The sequence below is a fragment of the Acanthisitta chloris genome, unplaced genomic scaffold (genome assembly GCF_000695815.1).
Source record: "Acanthisitta chloris isolate BGI_N310 unplaced genomic scaffold, ASM69581v1 scaffold8379, whole genome shotgun sequence".
NCBI classification, from domain to species: domain Eukaryota; kingdom Metazoa; phylum Chordata; class Aves; order Passeriformes; family Acanthisittidae; genus Acanthisitta; species Acanthisitta chloris.
The window spans coordinates 180,291-191,987 of record NW_008693035.1 but is presented as its reverse complement, the minus strand read 5'-3'; the positions used below and the strand labels follow the sequence as shown (position 1 = coordinate 191,987).

Genomic DNA, 11,697 nt, shown 5'->3' with positions numbered 1-11,697 from the left:
CTGCCAAAATGCTCATTCCCTTTGTTAAGATGTTCCTAGCTGATGTGCTAGAAAAGTGCCCAGAAATTAAAAAATCGTTCTCCCAGAGTTGCAATTCTCATCAGCATTTGAGTACAGTACAGTATTCACACATCAGGTAGCTTAATGTTCACAGTTTAGAGGACATTTCATGCTCTGCAGAGTGCATTGCAGGGAGTGCTTGCTCAGTGCTGAGATGTGGTTCTCTCCCTGGTGGATGCCCTCAGACCGGTAGGTTACATATTACAAGTCATTTAGGGAACACATTGCCACAATGCACCATTGGCCAAAAATAGAACAGTCTATGACTGATATGACTAATCAGGACATTCTTAATGTACATTAGGAAGGAAATAAAATGAGTGTTGATACCCATGCCTCAGAAAATCAGTTTCAAGAAAGGAAAATCTTCCTCTAAGGAGCAGCTATGATCACTTCTTTCAACCTTCACCTATACTGGCTGTTGTTAGAAGCAAGGCAGAGAGGCAGACAACTGGTCTGAGTGAGGTTCATGATGATGAACAGAAAAAATGAGTCAGAAATGAATAGAGCAAGCATTTGTCCCAATATGATCTCATGTCATATTTTGTCATGCAAATAATGTCAGATTAATTTGAATTTGCAGTCAGGAGGACTAATCTGACACGTTTAACCCAGGTTTGAGATGACCATTTGGTTATGATAAGGAGAACATAAAACAGAGAACATGGGAAACTGTAGCATACAGAGAGTTCAGTGGTCTTTCAGTGATCATCTAAGGAACAGTATGATGTACAGTTTACACAAATGATGTCTAGAAGTAGACAGAAGCATGCTTGTTGGAATTATGTGACCTTATCAAATCAGCATAAGATGGGGATAGCATGTAGGGAATATTGAGGACACGATAACAGAAGCAGAGCAGAAGTTAGTAAAGTCACGTACTTGAGGATTAGTAAGAATTTCTTTGATACACTAGGAACTGAACTGCAAATGACAAAGAGGGGAAAACACCCAGTATTTTTGAACTAACATATAATCATATGTGAAAGTATCATGAAAAAGGATGGTATCATTCTGGAATATACCAGGCAGGGTATATCCCAGTCAAATCTGAGAAGTACTGTGAGTATTCCACAGGACACTGGAGAACTTCTTTCCAGACACTGCCTATGATTGCAGTCAACCACATTAAAAAAAAATTAAAATATTTACAATCAAACCCAAAATTTAAACTGTAACCAACGCAGAGGGGCTGCTAAGGTGAATAGGAAAGGGAAGACACTGCTTTACTAGAAGAGACTAACAGAGCTTGGCTTCTTTAGCTCAACAAAGCAAAGGCTGAGACACCATATAATTGCTTTCTATATTGAGTCAGGAAGCAAGCTCTAGAGAAGAACACACTATTTAAACATAAAGCTGGCACAAGAACAAATGGGCATATTGAAACCATTTAGCTGGAAGTCCTAAGAAGGATGCAACTCATCAGAAGAGCCAGTCATGGAACAGCTTTCCAAAAGACATTCTTGGCTCTTGCTCCAAGATAGTTTTAGATTTATGTTTGTTCAGACTGACAAAAGATTACATGAAGTTGGTCCTATGACAGCAGCAAGGTCTCCACATCAGCCCTATGCTATTAATTAGTGACAGGGAAAGTACTAGAGCAGTCTTACTGAAGGAGGATCTCATACTATCTTTAACATTCACGGAAAGGCAGATGATGTCAGGTTCTACAAGCTCATTAAATTGATGCACACTAGCATGATATCAGTTTACCTGCTGTGGGCTTGCACACTAGGACAGGTTATGGTGCTGTTGTGTCAGTATGGAGTACTCTCACCATCTTTTCTTTTCTTTACAGATGTTTGTGAGGCTTTAAATGTGACAGTCTCTCCGGGACCAACAGTGAGATACTCTGAGGGAGATAATGCTACCCTTTACTGCCACATCTCTCAAAAGAGAAAGACAGACAATTTGCTGGCTGTACGGTGGGTTTTTGCTGCATCACCTACCCAGGAGCATCTGATGATCAAAATGACAAAGTTTGGGTCTGTCCAGTATTATGGGAATTATAGTCATCATTTCCACAAGCAAAGACTTCATCTTCTTAAAGAGAAACATGGAACTATGTACAAATTCCTTATTTTAAGCCTCCAGCAAACAGATCAAGGACATTATATATGCAAAGTCCAAGAAATTGGAAAACACAGGAATAAGTGGACAGCATGGTCAAATGGCACAGCAGCTACTGAAATAAGAGGTGAGAGACTACTGATTTCAAGTCAATGATTTTTTTCTTGACTCATGATCCCTTTTTTTTCTTGACCCATGATCTCTTTTTTTCTTGTAAGTTCATCCATAAGATATTTGAACTGAGGTTATTTTTAAGTGTAACCTGTGGATATGAGAAGAAAACCTAATACTTAACTTCTTTGCTTACACATTACAATTGAAACATTATTCAGCCCATAATAAAATGTGAAGAAGTGAGAAGGTTGGTAGATTTGTAGAAGATAGTCTTATTTCCATTGCCTTTTATCAGAATAGTAGTAATTAAAACTGCTTTACATTCAGCTGTAGGTCTTTGGTGGGTTGACCTTGGCTGGACACCAAGCTACTCTATCACTCCCCTCCTCAGCATGACTGGAAAGGGAGAAAATAAGATGGAAAAAAACCCCTCACAGGTCAAGATAAAAGCAGTTTAATAAGGCAAAAGAAAAGGCCACACACAGAAGCAAAGGAGAACAAAGGATTTATTCTGTACTTCCCATGAGCAGGTGATACCCAGCAACTTCCTGGGAAGCAGGGCTGCAGCATGCATAGCAGTTGCTCCATAAGACAAATGTCACAATAATAATGATTGCCCTCCCTCCTCTCCCCACCTCTCCCCCTACTTCTTCTTAGGTTTTATTGCTGAGCAACCATCATATGATATGCAGTATCCCTTTGGTCAGTTTGGGTCAGCTGTCCTGACTAGTCCCCTCCTGAGATCTTGACCACCTCTAGCCTACGGGTGAGGTGGCAAGGAGGAGAGACAGCACCAATCCTGTGCTCCAAAAACTTAATGTGTTATTGACACATTTCTAGCTACAAGTACAAAGCACAGCACCATGAGGGCTGCTACAGAGAAAATTAACTCCATCCCAGCTAGACCCGATACAAGATCTCTACAACTTTGCTATTGAGAATAAACAAATGCCATTGTTATTTAAATACAAAGAGACAGAAACAGAGAGAAATGAACTTATTTTCTGAAGAATATGAAGTGGGTCTGGCAGAAATATAAGTGTTATATTTTAGATCTATGTTTTGCCTCTCTCTTGGTGTTTTCAGTGTTCTTGATTCCAGCCTAGTAGCATGTGGTAAGTAACACTTCCAGTTGTTTATACCACTTGTAGCCAGAAAACAGAGCTAGAAAAGCAGTGACCAGCCTGCTAGTACTGAACTGATAAAATGACCAGCAGTGAGTGACAGATGTGAAAAAACTTGAAAACAAGCCTTCTCTTTGGGATGGGTCAGCTCAAATCTTATCCCACCACATCCATGCTTTCAGAGCTGGGTGAAACTGGATTTAAAGAACAGGCTCCTTTGAAGAGGTGGTTTTGCTCCCGCAGCTGTGCCATTAGTGTTAGCTGGCAAACTAGCCCCCTGCTTATGGCTTTATAAACAGAAGAGTTGATTTCCCACAGGGCCAACTCTAAAGATAATGCCAGAAAGCAGTTTAGAGTGTTTTCTCATTCACTGAATGCTGGAATTTCTTAAATGTTTTAAAGTGAAACATATGGATTTCTCAGAAGTGCTTGGAAAGGAATTGGTATGTTCCAAGTAAATGGCAGGAGAAGAAAAAGCAATATAAAACATTATCACACCACCTGTCAGACCCCTCCTCACAAAAGCCACTCTGCATCTTTCATGGCTGCTCTGGCCATTGCTAATTGTAACACAGAAACCTCTCATTGCTCTTCAGAGCAAAAGTGAAGGGTTCAAATCAATTGAGTTATGGCAAAGGAGGAAATTTGTAACTTTTCAGTCCAGTACTTAATTAATATTTTCCCCCTAATTTCTAGTATGAGTTATGAATACATAATCAGGGTAGGGATTTGAGATTCATGACTTCATCATTTTCACACTGTCTGCTCAGTTGTATTACATCTCTCTGGTTCAAACGTGACCCAAAGCGAGCAGGAAACCTGAGACACGGGGGGAAGGCTGGCCAACCTGTAGACTAAACACACTGACTGTGCCCTTGTGGGGGTTTGAGGCAAACACCACAACTACCCTGGCCCCCCAAAAGGGTATTTATACTAATTCAAATTCCAGATAAAAGATACTATAAGATATCTGAAAAATGGCAGATCTTTAAAGGCTATAGCAACTGTTTTACTACTTAAAGCCTCTTTGCTGGAAACAAAGGACTGCCTTTGCTAGCATTCAGCTAATGCACCGTGAGTGTATAGAACTTGCTACGCTTGGGAGGGAAGGCAACTCTTTTCCAAGTAGTGATAAAGTTTCTAATTTTCCCAACAGTAATACTTGGGCTTTTCAAGGAAATTTTATTCCAAACACATTTTGTATTTTATCTTATGATCAGTTACACTTTTTATTGCAAAGGGATTTACTTATATTACAGTTAGCTCCAGGATTCAACAAAAGGAGCAATACAAATTGCCTGAAGCATTTGGACACTTAAATTGTACTGCTTGTGCTTTATCAAATAAGGTAACAGTATTCAAATACATCACAGTTGCTGTGTTGCCTAACATTTTGTTCCAGTTAATGTGTCTGCAGTTATACCCAATTCAAAGTAGTGTCTTTATGCTAAAGCACCAGGCAAATTTCTCACAACTTTGCACATCAAATGGATGCAGAAATAGTATAGTCCTTTTTTTTTTTTTCACAAAGGAAGATGAGGTCATTGTGCAAGACACAGATTTTAGAGTGAAAAGAGAAGGGTCGTTCTGCTTCTTCAAAGTGTAACTTGCTCTTGAGACAAGTTGATGGCTGGATCTGTAGTATCTACTGCTACTAATTTATATTCAGATTTTGCTATTTGCTAGCAATTTTTCAGGTGTAACTTTGGGAAGGCCATTAAGAAGTTGCAAATGTATTTTGTTGCAACACATAATTTTATACAGATACACATACTGGTGTTGTGGAGAAACAATTGAGTTACAGGCTACAGTTCCTTAATGGGTAACAATGACAGTTAAAAGTTTAGCTACATATCTGGCTTCTACTTTAAGGACAGAATACGTTTCTTCAGAAAAGAAGCCTCATTGATGGATATGGAGTCCTGACTGTCTTCCATTCCTGCACTCACGTCAACTACAGCATAGTGTTCTCAGAAGGTCCAGCTGAAATTTGCACTGTTGCAGTTTGCTCCTTTAGGTGTAGTGGATACAAGACATCAAATACCATTTATAAAAAGGCTACTGTTAAATATTATTCATAAACCCAAGAGAAATCCATGTGCTGGTGTTGCCAAGAAGTGTCTCCTATTCCAGCCATTCAATGCCTTCTCTCTGAGCTAAGGTAAATCTTTTCTGCTTCTCCCATCTTCTCATCAAAGACATCTGCTCCTTTCCTGGGCTTGTGTGGTCAATGTTAGCCTAAAATCAAGTCAGTGGTCTGCATTATAGTACAGAATACATCAGAAGACAGTTCTTTTGAAAACAAAAACAAAAAACCCCAAGACATCAGGGAAATGGTTCACCCAACTGCTTTCCTATAGAAAAAGGAAAATAGTCTTCTCAGAACAATATGCAACACCTCCAAGCCATCGTTTACAGTCAAGTAATCCCTCAAGGTGCTGCACATCTCTTAGGAAGAGCAATACATGTTCCAAACAGTTTACAGTCCAAGAGAAGAGACTACTTGTAGGAGAACAAACATAGAAAATTAGGCGGTTGAATTATAATCCTATTGGCATGGACAACAAAAACAAGTAGAGATGATCACAACAATCTGTCTTGTGAAGTTTGTGTGTCAGAATTTCCCATAGAAGAAAGTCTGAGTTCTATTAAGTATTAGCTGCATGTGGCATTTTCTAATGGTAAAAATGGTGCAAGATACAGGAATGCAAGGGGTTTCTTTTCCAAAACGAACAAAAACCCTTTTTATCAGGGAGGTTATTCTTAAATACTTGCCAGAAATTTACACATGTGCTGCTTTCTTGTAACAAATAGTAGATTTGTTGCCATGGCCCAGATGTAGGACCTTGCACTTCATTTTGTTAAACTTCATGAGGTTTGCATTGTTCCACCTCTCAAGCCTGTCAAGGTCCCTCTGGATGGCACATCCCTTCCCTCCAGCGTGTGACTGCCCCACACAGCTTGGTGTGGTCAGCAAACTTGCTGAGGGTGCACTCAATCCCGCTGTCCATGTTGTTGACAAAGATGTTGAACAGTATTGACCCCAGCACCGACCCCTGAGGGACACCACTTGTCACTGGACTCCACGTGGACACTGAGTGGCACGTAAGTGACATCGTCTAAATTGATGTCATAGAAAATATCAGTATGCATGAACAGTCTGGCTGAGCAGAGCAGAGAGGATTTTTAACAGTGATCCAGCAGTCAGAGAATTTGGATTCCAGTGCTAGGCTGTACAGCAGTCATTATATTGACAGTCATCCATCCTGCTCCTGAAACAGAGAGGACAATTCTGTGCAAACTCAGCAGCTGTTTTCCCCCTTAATTGAGTTAGAACGTAGTCATTTGGTCAGCCCTTTATTCTAGCCTATAAAGGTGAGTTTGTACACCTCGTGGGCAGGCAGTCTTTCTTCTCAGGAAAAGACTCCCATCCATAGGCAGGGGAATTATGCTGACTTCAGGGTCAGTCTTGAAGCTGGGGATATGCAATCACAGAATCACAGAATGGATAAGGTTGTAAGTGACCACAGTGGGTCATCTGGTCCAACCTCCCTGCTCAAGCAGGGCCATCCTAGAGCACGTTGTACAGGATTGCATCCCGACATTTCTTGAATACATCCAGTGAGGAAGACTCCACAACCTCTCTGGGCAACTTGTTCAAGTGTGCAGTCACCTGCACAATAAAGAAGTTCTTCCTCATATTCAGGTGGAACTTCCTGTGCAGCAGTTTCTGGCCATTGCCTCTTGTCACATAGCTTGGAACCACAGAGAAGAGCCTGGCTCCATCTTCTTGGCACCCTCCCTTCAGATACTTAAAGACACTGATGTGGTCCCCTCACAGCTGGCTCTTCTTGAGGCTGAACAGGCTCAACTCTCTCAGCCTTTCCTCTTAAAGATTCTATTCTCTTGCAGTTCTCTGCATTTAACTTTCAACAGAAGACCCACAAATGGCATCTTCCCTGAAAAAGCTGAGAACAGGGAGGCAGTCTCAAGTCATATGGCACTGGTGGGGTGTGCCCAGCCAGATGAGATTTGTTGGAAGACATTTTTATAATGCTGTTGTGTAACTGAAGTGTTTCATTGAAAGGTAATCATCCTGTGAGTTACAGCAAGATCTTGGTGCACTAAATTGTAAGGCAGAATACATTTACTTTAAGAGGTCCAAACTTTGTGCCTCACATTTTTCAGTTCTTGTCATGTCTTTGTTCTTTTCAGTGATTTCATCAAAATCTTCTGATCATCCCACTTTCAAGAAAAACCATGAAGCTTGGAAGTTTTTTGAAGGTAAAGACGCATCTAACTGCCACTGGTTCTATACACAATGTTAGTTTAGTCCAGTGCTACAGGACAACTAAAAGGCCCCAATCAGCACCAATTTTCCTAGTTCCTGTGCAAACCCAGGCCTTGCCTGAGAAACCATCCCACAAGAGTAGAAGGGGTGCTGGACAAAAACAGAATGGAAAAGTCCAGCTTCATTTTCTCATCTATCTGTTATAGTCAATGGGAAAATAACCTATGGCTAACTAGTCACACAATGCAAATGCAGACTCTTATTTGGGAAGGTATGTCTGCAGAGATACCAAGCAATCTACACTTCCACTAGTCTTAGAAACTGCTCAGCAAACATGCTTTGCACTGCAAGAGCAGCTTGAAGTTCCCTTGAGTTTCAAGGCAAGCAGTATTTTCTGTGTCGATTAGTGGACAACTGTTCCAGGAGACTGTAACTCCCTCCTCCTCCTCCCATCCCAATCCAGAGTGCTAGTGAAGTGCCAGCACAGCACTTACAGCTGCTGTGCTGTGCTGCCTGCCAGGCTGGAATGCTCTGGCCCTGATTCTGTGGGGAGCTTTGCTTTTTAAACCATAATTTACAAACTATATTGTTGCACTGTGTAAGGGGAATGAAGCACAGAAGTGCAGGTCAGGGGTCTAGTTCCAGCAATGCTATTTTCTACAGGAACACTTGACCTCTGAGGCTTAGTTTCCTCTCTGTGAAGAAGGAAAGAAGCCAATATCCCCCTCCAAGGATGTTTCAAGACATTAATGGGTTGAGCATCCTTAAAGTACTCTAAATAGAGTTCTGGTAAAAGCAGAAATAAGTTATTAAAGATTCCTTCTCCTTCTGAATAAAATACTCCATCTTGATATGCCATGGCATAACTCCTGTCAGTTCCACCGAGAATGTGTTGTAGCACCTGAATGAAAGCCATAAAGGGAGAATAAGGCTGTTGTTTGAAAAAGAAAAAAAAAATAGTATGAAAATTTCAAGCCAGTGCTGCCAGCAGAAGACTGCCTTACTTCTTTCCCAGCCACTCAGCACTCTCTCCACTGTCACTTTTCTTGTTTTATTGTTTGGGTATTTGGGGTTTTTTTTCCTTTTGTAACAAAAGAAGAGAGTACAGCTGTTTGAACTGAGAAATAATCCAACTGAAGTCCTTTTGTTTTTTGGGTTGCTGCTTAAAAAGAACAAAACAGGAAAAAAACCCAACCAAGCCAGTCCTTTGCTCCATCCTGAAAGTCAGACCTCATAGGTGTAGTTGGATTTATTTGTATTTATGGAGACTTCAACTAGATTTTAAACTGAGTAGGATACTATAGGAAACTTTCAAGAGGGTTAAACTACTTCTGAACTGGTACCCTAAGTCTTTTGGGCTGGAGTCTATTTAGACCTTGTAGATGTAACTTTTTTCCTATCCTGTAATCACGGAGCATACAGCTGCAACACTAACTGTCATTTGTGCTTGGTTTTCAGATCTGTATGTGTATGCAGTGTTTGTGTGTTCCATAGGAATCATCAGTGTCCTGCTTTTTACTCTTGTCATTCTGTGTCAGTCACTTCTGAACAAGAGAAGATCCACAGGTGAGTGAAATGTCATTCTTGATGACTGCAAAGTCCCTATTGAAAAGAGAGGGGGGGAGAAAGAGGATGCAGAGAATGCAGAAGAAGCAGGTAAAATAATTATTTGCTTGCCCTGCTTGTAATTTTGTAAAAAATTGGTAGAAAAAAACCCTCAGCCAAACTAGAAAAAAAAGGCATTTTCCTCCCTTTGAATAGCTATTTAAATTTGCTTTGGACTTTTCAAAAATCTTTCACCTTTGCACAAATATAAGTTGAAGGCTGTTGCAACTTCTTTCAAAGACCAAGTGCTGTACCATTAAGTCGCATTCTGACCAGAAGCTAACACTGTGTGTGAGTCGCATTTCTGCACACATGCAGAGGGGTTTCAAAGCAGTCTCACTGTGTTCTGGTTTATTTTCCCTTCCTGACTAGCTGTCAATATTCTTGGGAATTCAGGGGTTTTTATTAGCACTCTCATTTGTAGCATTCTTTGAAACTAAAGCATCATTTCATCATTCAAATCTGCCTTTTCATAATAATCTTTCAAGATCAAGGATTACTGTTTTATTCTTCTCTTCCTCAGAGAGGGTTTCGCAAAAAGACTACGTCTGCATTTAAGCCGTCCTGTTATAAACAAAAATGCTATATCAGATCCGTAGAGTAACCAGTGCAGGCTCAACTTTCATTTTGGTTTAAAAGTGGTTTACTTGGAGACCTCACACAAGCTGCAAGAATGAGATACCAGCGTGCTTAGGAGCCACCATTAGGGCAGAGCATAGGGACTACCTCTGAACAGAAGCTTTCAGGAGGAGTTTGGTTAGTGATTTGCCCCGTTAATGACAGGAGAGATCATAACTTTGCTTCCTCTGTAGCACTACACACACACCACAAAGGAATGAGTGACTCAGATACACAAGTGAGAAGACACGTAAGCCAAAAATAGATGTATAGAGAAGCCCTTGCCTGACCACAAACACATTTCAGGCTGTGGCTCCACCTTCCTGGTAGTGTGCTCAGTGGAGTAACTCTGATTCTAACTGAACCCGACAACTCTGCTTGCCAAGAGGAAGGAGCAAGATCAGTGTTATTCTTCCTAAACTGTTCAGTGCTGACAAAGGTTTTGTGCCAAGGAAGTACCCACACTTAAGTTTGTTGGTCATGGTGAGTCATCCTGAAGCCACAAAACTGATGTATCCCAGTTTTCCTTGAGCAGACACTGGGTTAGAATTTGATTATGTTTTTTGTTGATTTGGTGTAAGCATGTTGGGAAAGGGAAAGTTCCGCGCGGGGAAGCAAGCGGCCGACTCAGTGTGGGTGATAAAGCAAGCTCCAACTTTATTGTCCGACAGGCTCTTTCTTATACAGTGCATGACAAGCATATAACTATCAATCATTTATAATTGGCTAAGCTCTAAAGATAGCATTCAGGTACTCTCCCTACTTGCGGTTACAGCTGTGAGGATTATCTCTTGCTTTCTCAGGCTTGGCTGCATTCCTAGCTGTTTGTCTCAAACTTGTTTGTCTCACACTCAAGGACAACTTACCCCTGCCATCCGCCATCTGCCCAGCTGAGTTACTCCCTGTCTATATATAAGTTACTATCTCCAGAACCTTGCTTGTACACTGCATTCCCAGGTGTGTTCCCAGGACTGTGTCCGTGCGTTCCCAGGGGACTGTGTCCTTGCTCTTTTTAGCCTTCCCCAGGTGCATTCCCAGGATTATGTCCCCGCTCTCTTAGCCATTCTCCAACATAAGCATACAAGGAGCTTGGAGGAAAGGTCTCTTTACATTGAACCAACATCAGTTAAATAGAGAAATAATATACAATATAGAATAAGCATATAAAGCAGAAAAAAAGTAATTTCTTTTGAGCTGCTAAAACCTGTCTTCACTACCCTAATAATGTGAATAATTGTAGGCTTCACCAAATTTTCGTGTAGGTGTGGAATATTATCCAGTAAACACTGGCAACATTAAACTTAGGGATTCAATAAAAGTATTACAGAGTAAGGCTTAGCAGACAGGCAATCAAATATAATTAGAAAATTTTCAGGCAAGTCATTCAGCTAGGACCACCTGATATTTTCCAGGGCCACATTAATTGGGTCAGCACCCTGTCAAGCATCAATTCATAAAATTTCTGAAGCAGCAGTGGAAGAAGCACCAGTGACAGACACGATCTCCACCAGCCTTACATTGCTTTTTTTGAGCCACAGCCTCTGGGCCATGGCAGAAACCTCAACCCTGAGCCTCTGACCCACAGAGCAGCACTTCCCTGAGAGGTGCTGTTACAAATGACTGAGTCCTCAAACAGGATTGCAGCCAAAATTTCCAATTTGTTATGTGAATTTAAGCAAGCAAACAGCGCTGGGTGCGCGGGGAGTCTCTGCTCTATCAACAGGCACGGTACAGGGCCTGGTTTCAGTTTATAAATTCGTTGTTAATACATATTCATGACTGTCCCGAGCAGAGGGAGGTCTTTGTCGGGACATG

General features: G+C 41.1%; 1 protein-coding gene across 1 annotated transcript in view; it reads left to right on the top strand.

Moving 5' to 3' along the window:
* Nucleotides 1–1,858: 1,858 nt before the first annotated feature.
* The window catches only part of VSTM4 (V-set and transmembrane domain containing 4), a gene marked incomplete at its 5' end in the record, with an annotated part of 31,448 nt that continues 21,609 nt past the window's right edge, over nucleotides 1,859–11,697 (top strand). Inside the window, 3 exons of the mRNA XM_009082916.1 lie at nucleotides 1,859–2,257; nucleotides 7,584–7,652; nucleotides 9,118–9,225. Of these exons, the coding sequence (XP_009081164.1) occupies nucleotides 1,859–2,257; nucleotides 7,584–7,652; nucleotides 9,118–9,225 (576 nt within the window). The remainder of the gene's footprint in view (nucleotides 2,258–7,583; nucleotides 7,653–9,117; nucleotides 9,226–11,697) is intronic.